The 15,831-nt window shown below is 42.2% G+C and overlaps 1 protein-coding gene and 1 non-coding gene across 4 annotated transcripts in view; both read left to right on the forward strand.

The window, feature by feature from the left end:
- The first annotated feature begins 554 nt into the window (after window positions 1-554).
- Window positions 555-629, forward strand: Trnat-ugu. Its single transcript has one exon. It is a non-coding gene; the product is annotated as a tRNA-Thr (tRNA).
- A 14,397-nt stretch (window positions 630-15,026) lies between these two features.
- Window positions 15,027-15,831, forward strand: part of LOC124718851 (sorting nexin-4-like) — a 67,542-nt gene continuing 66,737 nt past the window's right edge. For all 3 annotated transcript variants that reach the window (XM_047244475.1, XM_047244474.1, XM_047244476.1), the window contains exon 1: window positions 15,027-15,160. In XM_047244475.1, coding sequence (XP_047100431.1) covers window positions 15,086-15,160 — 75 coding nt within the window. In that variant the 5' untranslated portion in view covers window positions 15,027-15,085. The remainder of the gene's footprint in view (window positions 15,161-15,831) is intronic.

Below are 15,831 nucleotides of genomic sequence, written 5' to 3' on the forward strand. Positions count from 1 at the left end.
CTGAGCTGTCACGCTTAGCACAAAAGAAATGATAATTAAATGGACACCCAATCTGCAAACAGGCGTTGATATACTTCATTGGAAACATGTTGAAAATATGTGCCCCGACCAGGACTCGAACCCGGGATCTCCTTCTTACATGGCAGACGCTCTATCCATCTGTCCCACCGAGGGAACAGAGGATAATTCGCCTGCAGGGACTTATCCCTTGCGCTTGCGCGCTCCCCGTGAGACCCACACTCCCAATATGTCTACACCACTACATTCATAGTGCGCCTAATAGGAGGTTTGCCCATCATACTCGTTACTTGTGGCATAGCGTGTGCGTTCGCACAAGAAGGTCAATGGCCGGGAAGCCATATTTTAACTATATATGACAGTAGTATCTGTTCCCGAAAGAAACTAATTGGTAGATTAAAATGTCACGAGTAATGAGTATAATGGGCAAACATCTATTAGGCGCACTATGAATGTAGTGGTGTAGACATATTGGGAATGTGGGTCTCACGGGGAGCGTGCAAGGGGTAAGTCCCTGTAGGGGCAGTATTCTCTGTGCCATCGGTGGCTTAGATGGATAGAGCGCCTGCCATGTAAGCAGGAGATCCCGGGTTCGAGTCCCGGTCGGGGCACACATTTTCAACATGTCCCCAATGAAGTATGTCAACTCCTGTTTCCGGCTAGCGCGTCCATTTAATTATCATTTAATTCTAGCAAAGATGCATGGTCATCGACGGTAACTGTTCTTTCGGGAACAGATACTACCGTCATATATACGTAGCACAAAAATATTTATCTGTAATGGCTACTTCAGTACCGTCAGAAAGAGCATTCTCGAAGTCAGGCCAAATACTATCTGATAGGCGGAGTTCCCTGAAGCCGAAAGCCATAGAAAAAAAATTATTTTTAAATTTGAACCAAAGGTTTCTGTACATTTGTCTGTCTGTTGTATAGTGTGGCGACGTCATTTATCCACTGCGCCAAAAACAGCGGGTGAAAGCTGCTGCTGATAGATATTTATCTTTGCCGTAGTCGGCTTGGTTACGAGTTGTTTATTCTTGTTAGTTTTTGATCTGTTCTTGGAAAATAAAATGTTTTCTCATCTCATGAAAAAGCTGTTACTTCATAAAATATAAAGGCTCCCACAGTGGTGACCCCGAAAAATCGTAGCAGAAGCATAAAGAAAATATATATACCGACGAGAATAATGAATTCAGAGACAAAAGCATGGGGCAGTGGAATCAAGATTGAAGACTACAGTCTGTTCGACCAAGAATCGTGGTCCACGCTCTTTGATTCGCCACAAAACGGAACGACAGATGTTAACGCAAAAGATGGGAGTGCCTACGCGCGACACGGAAATGTTAAGCTTTCCGCGATCTGGCCGACGCGCCCCCAGCTTTGGTTTACGCACGCTGAATGCATATTTCGGCAGCGTGGGGTGTCTAACAACATTGACAAATTTAATATAGTGGTTTCACATCTAAATTTAGAAGTGATAGAGCAAGTAGAAGAAACCTTGTCGCAACAAAATTACTTTGTCCTAAAGGAAGTTCTCATACAGCATTATACGTTGTCACCAGATTTGCGACTACAAAAAATTTTCGCATACGAAGATTTGGGCGACAAGACTCCGTCACAAGTACTCAAAGCCTTACGTACATTAGCCGGCCCGGAACTCCTACCTGAAGAGTCTTTATGTCTAATATGGCTTCGTAAACTTCCTGCCAACATCCGTGCCGTCATTGCAGCAGAAACAGACTTACCATTGCAAGTCTTAGCAAAAAAGGCAGACACCATCGCAAACACCTTAACCGAAGTTTATGCGTGTTCCGAATTCAACTACAGCCAGGATAGAGGCCCAAGAACGTGTAGTGTGATGGAATCTGACGTCAGTGAGCCAGGAACATGCAATAATACTTCCCAACAGCAGTGCTCATCGACCGAACCCACCATACAGCAACTGGCAGCACAAGTGGCAAAACTCAGCGTGCAAGTAACTTCACACCACCAGCAGCTACGAAGTCGCAGTTGGAAAAGTCGAAGAAATGCTATCCAACAGGTTTTGACAGTTCAATGGTGCTGGTACCACAGACGCTTCGGTAACACTGCCCGTCAATGCATTCAACCCTGCAGCTACCCAAACTTAAAAGGCGGACGTTAAAGGGCGCTAACGTTCGTCAACAACAACATAGGCGCCCGAGTCATAGCGTGATTCAAAGAGGTGAAAACGCCACGGTATCTGCAGTCAACCAATCACACCGATTGTTCGTGTTGGACCTCTCTTCAGGTGAGAAGTTTCTGATTGACACAGGTTCAGAAGTCAGTGTTTATCCAAGAGAGAGAGGTGATCTACTCACGACAACAACGCAACATGTGCTGACTGCGGCAAACAATTCCAGAATATCTACCTATGGTGAGAAACAGTTGGCATTACATCTGAATTCCAACTTCTATCCAAAATGGACTTTTGTGGTTGCTGATGTGCCGAGCCCTATAATTGGAGCGGACTTTTTACGGAACTACCGACTTATGCTCGACCTGGTTAACCGTCGTTTGGTGACAGTTCCCACAGAAGGGGTATTGCCTACTGCTTCTTCCACGTCGGTTCAAGTGCAGTGCGATCTGCCCGTGTCTTTCCGCACGAAGATTTCCGGCTCCTCTACCGCGTCATCCGTGTCGGGATATGGTGATACGATTTCGTACCCGCAACTAAGCGGGGCGCACACGTGTGCGTCACGCAAGAAGACACCCGACAGTCGTAACGATTCGTATACTGTAGGCAATATCAGAGCACTGTCGGAGGAATCACTTTTACATAAACTGCTTCAAGACTTTCCAGCACTTACCGAACCCGTCAACGCAACCAGGAAATGCAGACACAATACTCAACACCACATCAGCACGACACGAGGTCAACCCGTTGCCTTCCGCCTGCGGCGTCTGCCTCCAGAGAAGCTGCTCGCGGCGCGAGCTGAGTTCGACAGACATCTAAAAACAGGTATTGTAAGTAGGTCTGATAGTTCATGGGCATCTCCAATTCACATGGTCCGTAAAAAAGACAATTCATGGAGAGTATGTGGCGACTACAGGGCGCTCAATGCCCGCACAATTCCCGACCGCTACCCAGTACCCAATGCGACTGATTTTAACAGTACGATTAGCAATGCCAAAATATTTAGTGTGATTGATTGCGCCAAAGCATTTTCCCAGATTCCCATGGCTCCATCTGACATTAAAAAAACAGCAGTTATCACACCATTCGGTTTGTTTGAGTACAATTTTATGCCATTTGGCCTCAGAAACGCTGCCCAAACATGGCAAAGATTCATGCATGAGGTGCTTCGAGACTTACCATTCGTATTTTGTTATATGGACGACATTTTAGTAATCTCTGGTTCTGTATATCAGCATGTCGAACATCTGCGGCAGCTTTTCCGCCGTCTGACAGAGTATGGCATAATTATTAACGAAACAAAGTGCATGTTTGGAAAACGCGAGGTTAAGTTCCTGGGATATTTGGTTTCAGCAGCAGGCCTGTCACCTTTGCCTGAGCGGGTTGCAGCAGTACAACAGATGCCCCTTCCCACAACTTACAAAGGACTTCGCTGATTGTTAGGCATGCTCAACTATTACAGACGTCACTTACCTAAATTAGCTGCCGCCCAAGAGCCACTCAACGTTACTTGCAGGTAAAAATACAACAGGAAATCGTAAAATTCCATGGAGTCCAGATGCTGAAGCAGCTTTCCATGACTTAAAGAAATGTCTTTCTCGGGCAACACTACTGGGACATCCAAGATTGAGCGCTCCTTTAGCGCTCATGGTTGATGCGAGCCAAACAGCAGTGGGTGCAGCGCTACAGTAAGAAGTTGATGGCAGATGGCAGCCGCTCGCATTTTCCTCTAAAAACCTGACTCGACAGCAGCAAAAATGGAGTGCTATTGACCGTGAGTTGCTTGCTATTTACTTAGCCATAAAGCATTTTCGCACGTCTGTCGAAGGGAGGCACTTTGCAATTTTTACCGATCACAAGCCGTTAGTAGCTATATTTCAACGAGACACAGAGCTCAATTCACCACGTCAGTGCAGGCAAGTCGAGTACATTGCACAGTTCACAACTGACGTGCGTCACATTTCATTTCAGGAAAAGACAACCTGGTCGCAGATTGCCTGTCTAGGAATTGTGCCCGTTTAAATTCAATTCGTTAGACCGAGTTAGCGTCTAAACAACGAGAAGATCCTTTCTTGCGCCGTCTAATAGAGGAACAGAGAACTGCGCTGCAGCTCAGACGTGTGTCTGTCCCAAATGTTACAGACGGAATTTGGTGTGATGTAGCAAAAGGAAATGAGCGACCTTACATACCAGAACAATATCGTCGCGAAATTTATAGTGCACTACATAACCTATCACATCCAGGAATACGAGCTACAGCCAAGTTAGTTTCCTCCAAAGTAGTGTGGCCTGGAATACAGAAAGATTGTCGTGCATGGGCGCGTGCATGCCTAACATGCCAGCGTAATAAAATCAGCAGACATGTCTTTGCACCTACTGCTGACTTCCCGACGCCATCTGCAAGATTTTCACATATACATGTGGACATTGTGGGCCCGCTATCATGCTCTTCAGAACAACGCTATTTGCTCACAATCATTGATCGTTTTACCAGGTAGCCAGAAGTAGTAGTAACACAAGACATTTCTGCGGAATCGGTTGCAAAAGTACTGTTGCATTCATGGTTCTCCAGGTTTGGCGTTCCGCAAAACATAACAACAGATCGCGGAAGGCAGTTTGAAAGCCAACTTTTCAATGAACTTTTACTATTGTGCGGGTGCAACCACCTACGCACCACAAGTTATCATCCATCTAATAATGGAATGATGGAACGACTACACCGCACGCTCAAAGCTGCATTAATGTGTAGTTCCACTTCATGGCCTGAAGCACTACCGCTGGCCCTACTCGGATTGAGAACGGCCGTGAAGGAGGACTTACAATGCTCTTCCGCAGAATTGGTTTATGGCGAGCAATTGAGGGTTCCTGGAGAATTTATCGTTCCAGCATCTACCCAGCCGTTCGCCCCTGAGCTATGCACGCAATTCGCGAGACAACTCAGCGTTAGAATGAGAAACATCAAACCCACTAACCCTGTCAGACAGGGAGATCGGAGAGTGTTTGTACATAAAGACCTGCAAGCAACGTCCCACGTGTGGCTTAGGGATGATACGGTGCGCCCGCCGCTTGTTTCGCCTTACTCTGAACCATACAGGGTAATCACAAGAGGAAGTCACAGCTTCAAAATCGATAAGGATGGTAAAGAAGAGACAGTCTCAATTGAGCGGCTTAAACCTGCTTACACCCAAGAGGGTACACTCCTTCCTCGGTCTGCAAAATCACCCTCAAACGTGGAGGCCAAAGAAACAGCAGATAGTCTCGCCGAGCCCTCGGTTTCAGAAGAGGACAACGAAGCAGCAAGTGCAGAACAGGAGCAGCCATTCCCTGAACCAGAAGTTTTCACGAGAGCTGGTAGAAAAATCAAGTGCAAGTTTCCCCACATACCTGGTGCACCCGATTTCAAAAGGATGGGGGCTGATGTGGCGACGTCATTTATCCACTGCGCCAAAAACAGCGGGTGAAAACTGCAGCTGATAGATATTTATCTTTGCCGTAGTCGGCTTGGTTACGAGTTGTTTATTCTTGTTAGTTTTTGATCTGTGCTTGGAAAATAAAATGTTTTCTCATCTCATGAAAAAGCTGTTACTTCATAAAATATAAAGGCTCCCATAATAGGATACATATTGTTGATTATTGCGCCGTTATTTTTTTGCTAATGCATTTGCAACAAATTGTCTTCAGGCATCACATTATGTAATTCAGGATTTACTGTTTTTTGTTTTTATTCAGTTGTTAAACCCGCTTCCAACTGATTCATGTACAAAAAATACACCACAGTACCTAAATGTAATCGTATGAATGTGACTCGACTCAATACGAGTTATACGGTACAGTCGGTAACTAAAGTAAAGAGTAACGATACGTTTGGAGCGAGTATTGTTGTCGGAAGTAACGAACACAAACGGATGCACATTTTCTCGTTACTTTCACAGCTCTAGTATTTATTAGACAGTAGTTGCGGCTGCTGCACAGACAGAACTCTTTGTCAGAGAGTAACGCTAGTGGCACCGCGGTAGTGTTGATTATCTCTGGCCAATACTATAGCAACGAAAAATAAACAGTATACCGAAGCGGCTATCTTGCATCGTCCGAATCCAGAAGCTATCCTGGATAGCAACTAGAAAATATTCCTGAAAGAACTTGCATCCAGGTGAACTCATACTGATATTTAACAACTCAATGAACATATCGCACCCCTCCGAGAAATGTGGCACGGCAATTTTTAGTTTTTGTCACTGAAAAATACGTGTGAAGGGTCCCAACGTGCCCGAAAAACGTCACATCTCTATCTCGCAGTTTATTCAATTCAAGGTAGTTGTGTCAGTTTTGTTGTTCGCAAGGTCAGCTTTCGGTGCGGCAAGAGTAGTGTCACTTTAGCGTTGCTAATGGCATATTTGCAAAGGCCATTGGAGAAGAGCGACACATTCTGAGTTGTGACACTTCATGTATTTGGTAAGCTGAATGTGAGTTTTAATATTATTGATTATTGCAATGCATATCTGAACGAACAGGCGATTACAGCTGTAGTAAATATAACGAAATTTCGTTCGTTGAAGCGTACCAGGAAAAGAAAAATGGAAATTTCTGCTATAAAGTAAGTTCATATTTAATCTCTCTTCTCGGCGAAAAGTATTCCTACGTTATACAAGCCCATTTATTATTTCGTCTTTTCGTAAATTATGTTCCTTAAACTGTATCTAATTAATGTTCCTTACTAAATTTTCATAAGTTACAATTTTGTATTTTTCTAATACAATTTTAGCGTATCTAATTAATGTTCCTTATTAAATTTTCATAAATTACATTTTTTTATTTTTCTAATACAATTTTAGCCTGTTTTTTATTTTAACTTAAGTACTAATTATGCCTGATGGACATTCGTGTCATATTACAGGAAGTAAAAAAATACAATTTTGGTGTGTAAAAGTGGCAAAACTATTGAGGGGTCATAACAGCAAAAAAGGTTGTTAGAATATCAAGGAAAATAACAACTCAAAGAATTACGTAGTAATACATTCGACAAATAAAGAACTGCATGCCCATATTACTAGTTTATAGACTATAATGCAATTTACTGCCAAAATTACTTACCTGAAAGTTAAAGAGTGCGTTTATGGTATTTCAATATAAGTTTTATAGAATTCTCCAAGTCGATTGAGTGTTTCATTATTCTTGTCCAGGTGCGATATAATTATACTGAAGAATTATTATGTTCGTGGTGCGCCACACCATGGTAGTATAAATTAAGCCCACCATTTCATAGGGTATGTGCTTTCATGTAATTTTATTTTTTCCTATAAGGGTCAGAAATTCACGCATAGCCAACAATAGGCCTACTTCGTCTCAATAACGTACTTAATAGGTAAATACCAAACTGTGACACCGTTATTTGGCGACACAGTTCCATTAAATAATCAAACCACATTGTATTCTCTTGAAATTTTCAATGTATTATTATTACGCCATGCATTATAACATACCATACTGCTACCTAACGCGAAAAACATGTGTTTTGCTAGAAGAGTTTTATGGTTCGGCCCTGTGTTCGTATCTGTTAGCCAGCTCTAGGTAATGTGTGATAATATTTGCAGCTCGGCTCCAATGGCTAAACGGCTGCTTATTTCACTTGCTTTTACGATTCCCGTCAGAAAAAAAGGAGCCACTGTTGACAGTGACCGTTTCAGTACCATCAGCAGCAGTAATATCAGAATAAATATCGTATTCAATTTCTTCAACTTTATGTTGAAGCTCAGAAAAACATTTCAGATTTATCATCGTCACAAAGTAATTCTGCAATAATTTTCAAGCATTTTGCAACATGAAACAAACCCCTTGTCACTGATTAAGAGAAGAAAAATGGTATACAAAAAAATATCAGTACACTATTCCGTTAACTTACGCGCTAATCTATCTATATAAATAAAAATCAACTGCCACTGAAAGAAAATTTTTGGAAAATCCAGCGGAAAAGTCGGGAATTTTGATGGTTGGGGGTTGGATTGTTTAGGGGGGGAAGAGACCAAACAGCGAGGTCATCGGTCTCATTGGATTAGGGAAGGACGGGGAAGGAAGTCGGCCGTGCCCTTTGAAAGGAACCATCCCAGCATTTGCCTGTTTTGATTTAGGGAAATCACGGAAAACCTAAATCAGGATGGCCGGACGCGGGATTGAACCGTCGTCCTTCCGAATGCGAGTCCAGTGTGCTAACCACTGCGCCACCTCGCTCGGTAATTTTGATGGTATTTTTGTATGAAAATACCATTGAAATGTGACGGTTTGACAGTTCTGCTGTCACATATTTCATTAAAAATTGTGACGTTCAATTTGACAGGTCTGCTGTGGTTTTTTTTTCATAACAATGAATTCCACACTGAATATTGACATTTTGCGAAAATTCTGTGTGTCATCGGTGGTGATCATACCTTTGGTGTTGACTGGACTGCTATCAGTTCGTCGTGGTAATTTCGTGGGTACCTTGCAAACACTCATACGTTCGCTAGTAAATAAATATTTTATTCGATCTTCTGTAGACCACATCTTGCGGCGGAAAACACGTTGGATAAGACCACATTATAGACGGCTTAATTTTTTTTATTTTACGCGTCTAGTTCCGTAGGACCAAACTGAGGAGCAAATCTCCAAGGTCACGGAGCGTGCCAGTACATGAAATAACATAAAAGTAGTAACAGAGAAAATAAAATGTTTATGTAAACGCAATCAAAAATATAACCCAGGAATCAGCTTAATTTTTCATGGAGCTCCTCGGCAGAATAGGGGTGACCCATGAGGAAGGTGGCAGATTATTTAAAATGGATGTAGCAATATACTGCACGCCTCTCTGCCTAATATTAACTGAGTGAAAGCTGCTAATTCTTGGCAATAAGCTGATATTGTTAACACGAAATGACAGCACTTTCCGTGTCGAACTATCACTTACTTCAGATAGCGTTCGAATAGCGAAAATGGTAGCATTAAGTCTTTGAACAAGATCCTGAGCGTGGGATTTCCTATAAATTTGAGCTGTTCAAGTTTGCTATTAATTTGCCCATTCTGTGAAATTAAAATGGCTCTGAGCACTATGGGACTTAACATCTGATGTCATCAGTCCCCTAGAACTTAGAACTACTTAAACCTAACTAACCTAAGGACATCACACGCATCCATGCCCGAGGGAAGATTCGAACCTGCGACCGCAGCGGTCGCGTGGTTCCAGACTGTAGCGCCTAGAACCGCTCGGCCAACCCGGCCGACTGTGTGAAATTAAAACGCCGGGTTTTGTCGAACTGTGTGTTACGAACTGTAAGAACTGAGTGTTATGTGATTTATCGCTAATTTTCTGCAAGCCATGAACGTATGTCTTGAGCTGCACTATTTGAAACACTGTCAACACTGCACACTACATTCTTTAATCTAAAACAATAATCTCGATTTCTAGTCTATGTACTTTGAATCCCAACAATGTCTCCGATTACACTATTCGAAACATGTAGACAATAAAACGGTTCTGGAAAGAGCGCCACATCCAAGAACGCGATTCAACAAACCTAACAGCCCTGTCTTTGTTGTAAACACATGCGATTGACCGGAGAGCTGATACTTAAGAAAACTATAATTCAGTATATTTACATCGGTACATATACTCAGATCCAGGAAACCCTAAAGAGACGCGCGGAGTAGCCGCGCGGTCTCAGGCGTCTTGTCGCGGTCCGGGCGGCTCACCCCGTCGGAGGTTCGAGTCCTCTCCCGGGTGTGTGTGTGTGTGTGTGTGTGTGTGTGTGTGTGTGACTAGGGCCTCCCATCGGGTAGACCGTAAGCCGGGTGCAAGTCTTTCGATTTGACGCCACTTCGGCGACTTGCGCGTCGTTGGGGATGAAATAATGATGGACAACCCAACACCCAGTCCCTGATCGGAGAAAATCTCCGACCCCGCCGGGAATCGAACCCGGGCCCTTAGGATTGACGTTCTGTCGCGCTGACCACTCAGCTACCAGGGGCGGACGTCCTTAGCGTAAGTTGGGTCAAGTCAGATTAAATAGTGTTTAAGCTTAGGCATCGATGAGCTCAGCAGTTTGGTCCCATAAGACCTTACCCCAAATTTCCAAAATCCTAAAGCGGATCTCTCTTCGATCCACAGCCTCTCTTTTCTTCGACCACAGTAACTACGCTAATAAAGGTCCGAATTTCTTTTAGTTTTAATTCTCAAATCCCTATATACCTCAAAACAATAACAGCAGGAAAACCTCCACAGCACAACCAAATCGAAAAAACAGTTCAGTGACTGACAAGCTATCTTAACAATGCCCCTTGAAGATTATATATAACACTGACATCGCTTTCAAGTACTGTATGAAAATTATTTTTATTTACACGCAATTTTAGCTCGGTAAAATGCGAGTATGCAAGCAAAAGCGTCAGCCTCAGCCCATAAAGGGCCCTATACACACAACAATCGACCGAGCTTCCGACGGACAAATTGCACGTGTGTAGGCGTTATGACGACCGACGAACTTTTCTTGTCGGGATGTCGGGCGGGTACACCCGAAAACCCATCTGGCCTCGTTCGCCCCTGCCCCCCCCACACACACACACCAAAGGTCCGCGCAACAAATTGTGACGTGTCTAGCGCCGTCGTGCCAACTACCCGACAAAAGTTCATGTTTTGCAACTGCGCGCGGGGTTACACGACAAGGTGCAAGGCGTAATTTAAAGATTGCAGATGTTTGTGGGACATGTCGTGCGAGGAGTATTGCAAAACAGATACAAGAAATGAAACACTTTTCTCATTTTTTAACGATGGTTTCGTGTGACAAGGAGAGAAAAGTAGTCAGTTGACCTTATGTATTTCTGTTTTTAGGTTTTATTCTCGATGCCTACCAGAAATGAAATCTAACAACAGAAGTATCTACATCCAATGGACGCTAATTAATAAAATATTCTGGCTTCATTGTTATCAGTGTTAAATAATTCCAGACTATGTCCAGGCCCACTGGTATAAAGATGAGAATGTGCGAGCTTTTCATAGTTCTAACAGTTGCTAAATGCTTCATTTCTTATGTGTGAGTTGCATTCATTAGATGATGTGCGCCACCACCATGTGTCGTCTTTCCTCTTTGAATTTGAAATGAATTTTTTAAACTTACAGGTCATCTTTTATGCTACATACATGAATTAATAACGTTTCCACGAATGTCTTTCCTTTTATTTATTATGGAGTATTCTCTCAGTCAACTGTAAATCATGTTACATGTTTCAGGAATCATTTTAGTTAACAGTTTGGAGATACAACAGCACTGAATTTGAAGACCTTTTAACTTCTGCCATTGGCTAGAAATAGTAATGTAGCTAAGAGCCTCTTCTTACAGCTTATAGCAGCGTCTCTCATAACTGCATTCTTTTTCGTTAAGAGTGGTTTGATGATCAGCAGCTCCGAAATGTATGATTCATTCATTCTTAGATAACAAAAGTCATCGGCTTCCAGCTGCTTAAGTGACAGAACGTCGGTGAATTTCTTTCCTTGCATTAGCCACTTCTTTGCCCACAGCTGTCTCTGGGCTTTTTTTTTTAGCCTTGTGGTCTCAGAAACCGCCTAGGCAAATTCCTGTGTAAAACTTCTATGCAAAACCAATCAGGATCTCCTACAACATAAACTCAATGAACGTCAGCTAAACAAATCATCACAACAGGGTGGCGCTGTAGGCACGTACTAGAGCAGTTGGTTGGGACGTGTGGAGGCTGATACGAAATTGGTTGATCGGGCGACCGACTGCCCGATAAATTGGTACGTATGGTGGTGGTGGTGGTTAGTGTTTAACGTCCCGTCGACAACGAGGTCATTAGAGACGGAGCTCATGCTCGGGTTAGGGAAGGAAATCGGTCGTGTCCTTTCAAAGGAACCATCCCGGCATTTGCCTGAGGCGATTTAGGGAAATCACGGGAAACCTAAATCAGGACGGCTGGAGACTGGTACGTATGTGGGGGGGCATTAAGCCTTCTAGTTGCCCAAAAAAATTCAGGAACGTAACGAGACGAAAACAAAAAGATTTGTTTTACAGTTCGTGGAACAGAACCTTGCAAGTTCTGTGACCCCACATGGAAATTGTTCTCGGTGCGGACCGCAATCGCCGCACATTTCTAGCTACACTATCAGCTAAAAATCGACGGTAACGTATGCGGTGTCTTTAGCGTGGCTGCTTCTGAAGTACTAGCAGAAAGAAGCTTAGTGGCGATAAATTAGATCTTTCTTCGCGAAGGTATGCAGTATGGCAAATGACGACTAACAGCTGCGTTCAAATCCCAAATCGGCATCCAGTTTCAATTTCTAGCATATTCAGTACAAGAATTCCCTCATAGGAAAAGAATTGTTTCATTGCAAGGTGAACAAACTGCTGCAAGCAGCGTTAACGCAAATTCGGCAAAATACAACCGACAAAACAATTACTCACAGCAACGACTCGGAACTCGATAAATACTGCTACGCAAGAAACCACTCCTAACTTCTAGAGCAATGTAACAGCACTAACCATCGCACAAATTACGGAGCGTCCAGTAATTAAAGTGAGATGTTCCAACACCACCCTTCTGACCCCACCTCATCACTTCGAAAAAGGAGCTAATTACGCAATTTCAATTATTTGCATTTTTTTTTTTTCGCAGCCGGACAAGAGCTTATTTAAAGACCATATTGTCGGGATAGCCCGTTGGTAAATAAATGACCCATGAGTGCCCGCAGGTACCACAATTCTAAGAAAATATATAAACGCAAACCATGTCTAGTCATAAACTAGGTAAGATTTCACTTAATATACTGTTATGGAAAATATTTCAACCTTTTAACTCTTGAACTACGGACGTAATGTTGTTGGGGATTCATTCGTATGTCAATAAAGATGCACTCACCATTTTACTTAGAAACGCCTACATCTGAAATACTACTGATTTCACAAAGTTGACTATTATATTTCATTTATTTATCTTTTTACTTCGGTGATTAGAAATTAAGCTTGTCTTTGTTTACTGCGTACTGAAGGAACAATGTTCAATTATCTTCATATTCCCATGTCTAAGTTTATGAAATTCCAATTTTTCCAATGGTTACTGACTAAATAGTGTACTCACACTGAATGTGAAGTAAACATAAAATCGTACCTCCACAACAGCAGACGTGATTGCTTGTACAATACAAATAGGTATTTCCTAAGTATATAGGGATAACAGCATTTTATTTACGGGAGAGTAGCGGAGATTACATCAGTTATAGCAGCACAGTAGTTTCATGCAGTTGAAGACTACTCCAAGCGCCGTTGCTTCTGCTAAGAGGTTGTAATTAATTCCGCCCTTAATTGATCTGCTACCAGACACCGCCACTAAACAAATAGAAAATTTCTCACTACATAGCACATGGTTTGCGTTTATATGGTTTCTTAAAACTGTAGCACCTACAGGAACTCCTAGGTCATAGGTCATTTCTTTACCAACAGTTTTACGACAGGATTAGTTTCCAGAAAGATCTATATAAGGAGAAACAAACCTAACTAGTCATTATGTACGGCTGAAACTGCAGACTCACGCTACAGCTGGCGTAAGTATCATGTTTTCATACATTCTTACCCTTGTAACATCTTTCCTCACTTGCAGAAGTACGTGTATGAGTACTTTGCACAAAGTACTGAATCCAGACTGTATTCCCACACTGTTATAGAGGACGAATAGTAAGGGATCAGTATAAGAACTGAAGAGTAATCAGAGTACAAACAACTTTCATAAGTACGTTACATCAGACGACCAATATAGTTCACTTATGAGTACCACAGGCGTGAATCACGCAGATAGCGGAACAGCAGCCAGTGAAAACCACGTACTAACGCGACAGAAAATTTTCATTATGCCCCTTTTCTGACAACACTCGTAGCATCGACAGAGAAATAATTGGAACATCGACCGAGTAACGTATAACGTTCATAAATTGCTGTAGGTAGCGAGGAAACTGTGAATTTCTTACTTTTGACAGTGGCAAGCAGAAGTCTTAGAAGGTACAATATTAACATCTTACGCTATTTTCTTCAGGCGCAAATGATAGAAGCAGATTAATTCATGTATTCCCACCCAGAAATGTCTTACCATAAGTCCTCAGTGCTTGCAATTGAGCATTTCGAGGTACCGTGTTTTTGACAGGTCGGAACCACGTTTGATATCCCGCGCCTGTCGAGAGACTAATAAATCGCATTTCCGCAAGTAATGTGAGATACTTTAAAGCCAAGAAAGGAACATATTGATTAATTTGCTATTTTTGAATACTCTTTTTTATTCTGTCGTTTAACTTTGCGACATATGGTGACAATTTGAGCCAAACTTACCTACCTCTTGACAGGACGCACGAACGAAGATACTGTTGAAAAACCATTCCAGCATTCCCAGTTCGGAGCCCTATAAAACAGCACAAAACTGAAGTTTTTAGTCTCTTACACACCAGATACGAGTTCTTTTACTGTAAAATAGAGTTCAGTACTTCATTTTCCACACACAATTCCGTATTTTACCTCCAGTAATGAATTTGTCGTACCGGATGCGGCCATACTGTGCGTGTCTGAGACTAAATGCCAGATACTCCACTCATCCTTTCACTCATCTGTCAGTGAAATTTAATGTCACAAGATTCGACACATTTTCCCCAGCATTTGCATTTCTTAATTCTACAATAAAACCATGTTACAGTAAAACTGTTATTTATTAGTAATATTTTTTATTTGTATAACCAGCAATGTCAGCCGCGATATCGATCATCAATGAAATGTCTTTGCCGCTTCTGACCTAGATTTACCTGGCACCTGACGATCAACATCTCTGGAGTAGCTGTCACTTGCTCGTGTAACGGTAAAGTTTGTTATAGTTTATGGTGTGAATTACATCAAGACAATGGAAGACAAGATTAAGAAAGATTTACACGAGAAAGAAAATGCAAATACCCAGTTAAATCGCCATGAAAAGAGGGTTAGTACGAACCGCAATGTCAAATACAATTTTATTCGTAATAAGGCGCCGAGGGGCGTGTAGCCACAGCAGTGGGAGTAGCACTTTCTTTTAAACTCACTACGAGGACTTTGTAATTTAATGATGTTTCACATATAGGAAAAACCGGGGCATGACTTAGAATCGTATACATTCGAAATGTGCGTTTGAAATAATTGTATCAGCATACAATTTGATTTCTTAAATGTAACTAGGTAAACAACAGCGACTCTGTTGTAATAACAAGAATGTACATATATATTATATTTTGATGTAAGAAATGTACGCCTTGCGTTGATGAAGGGTCACATTTTTTTGCAGCTAGTTGTCAAACGCTAGAGGTCAATAGTCGAAGCTCGCAAATTGAAATAAATGAATTATTTATTGGACCATAAACATGACTTGTCACCTGTTTCATCCCAGTATAAAATTAGTTTGTAACACATCAGAATTTCATTCAATTTATAAGAAATGAAAACGAGCAGCTGCGTCGTTGCGGATTAGTTATATGGCTTCTTTGGGAATACTGTACTCGTGTTTCTATCCAGAGACAACGCATTAGCGTAATTCCCATCAGAGCACCCATCCGCCGCAAATACAGTTAAATTACGCGTTTTTCCAGCGGTAGTACTGCATAGTTTGGATGACCGGAA

This window comes from Schistocerca piceifrons, chromosome 10 (assembly GCF_021461385.2).
Source record: "Schistocerca piceifrons isolate TAMUIC-IGC-003096 chromosome 10, iqSchPice1.1, whole genome shotgun sequence".
Lineage (NCBI taxonomy): Eukaryota > Metazoa > Arthropoda > Insecta > Orthoptera > Acrididae > Schistocerca > Schistocerca piceifrons.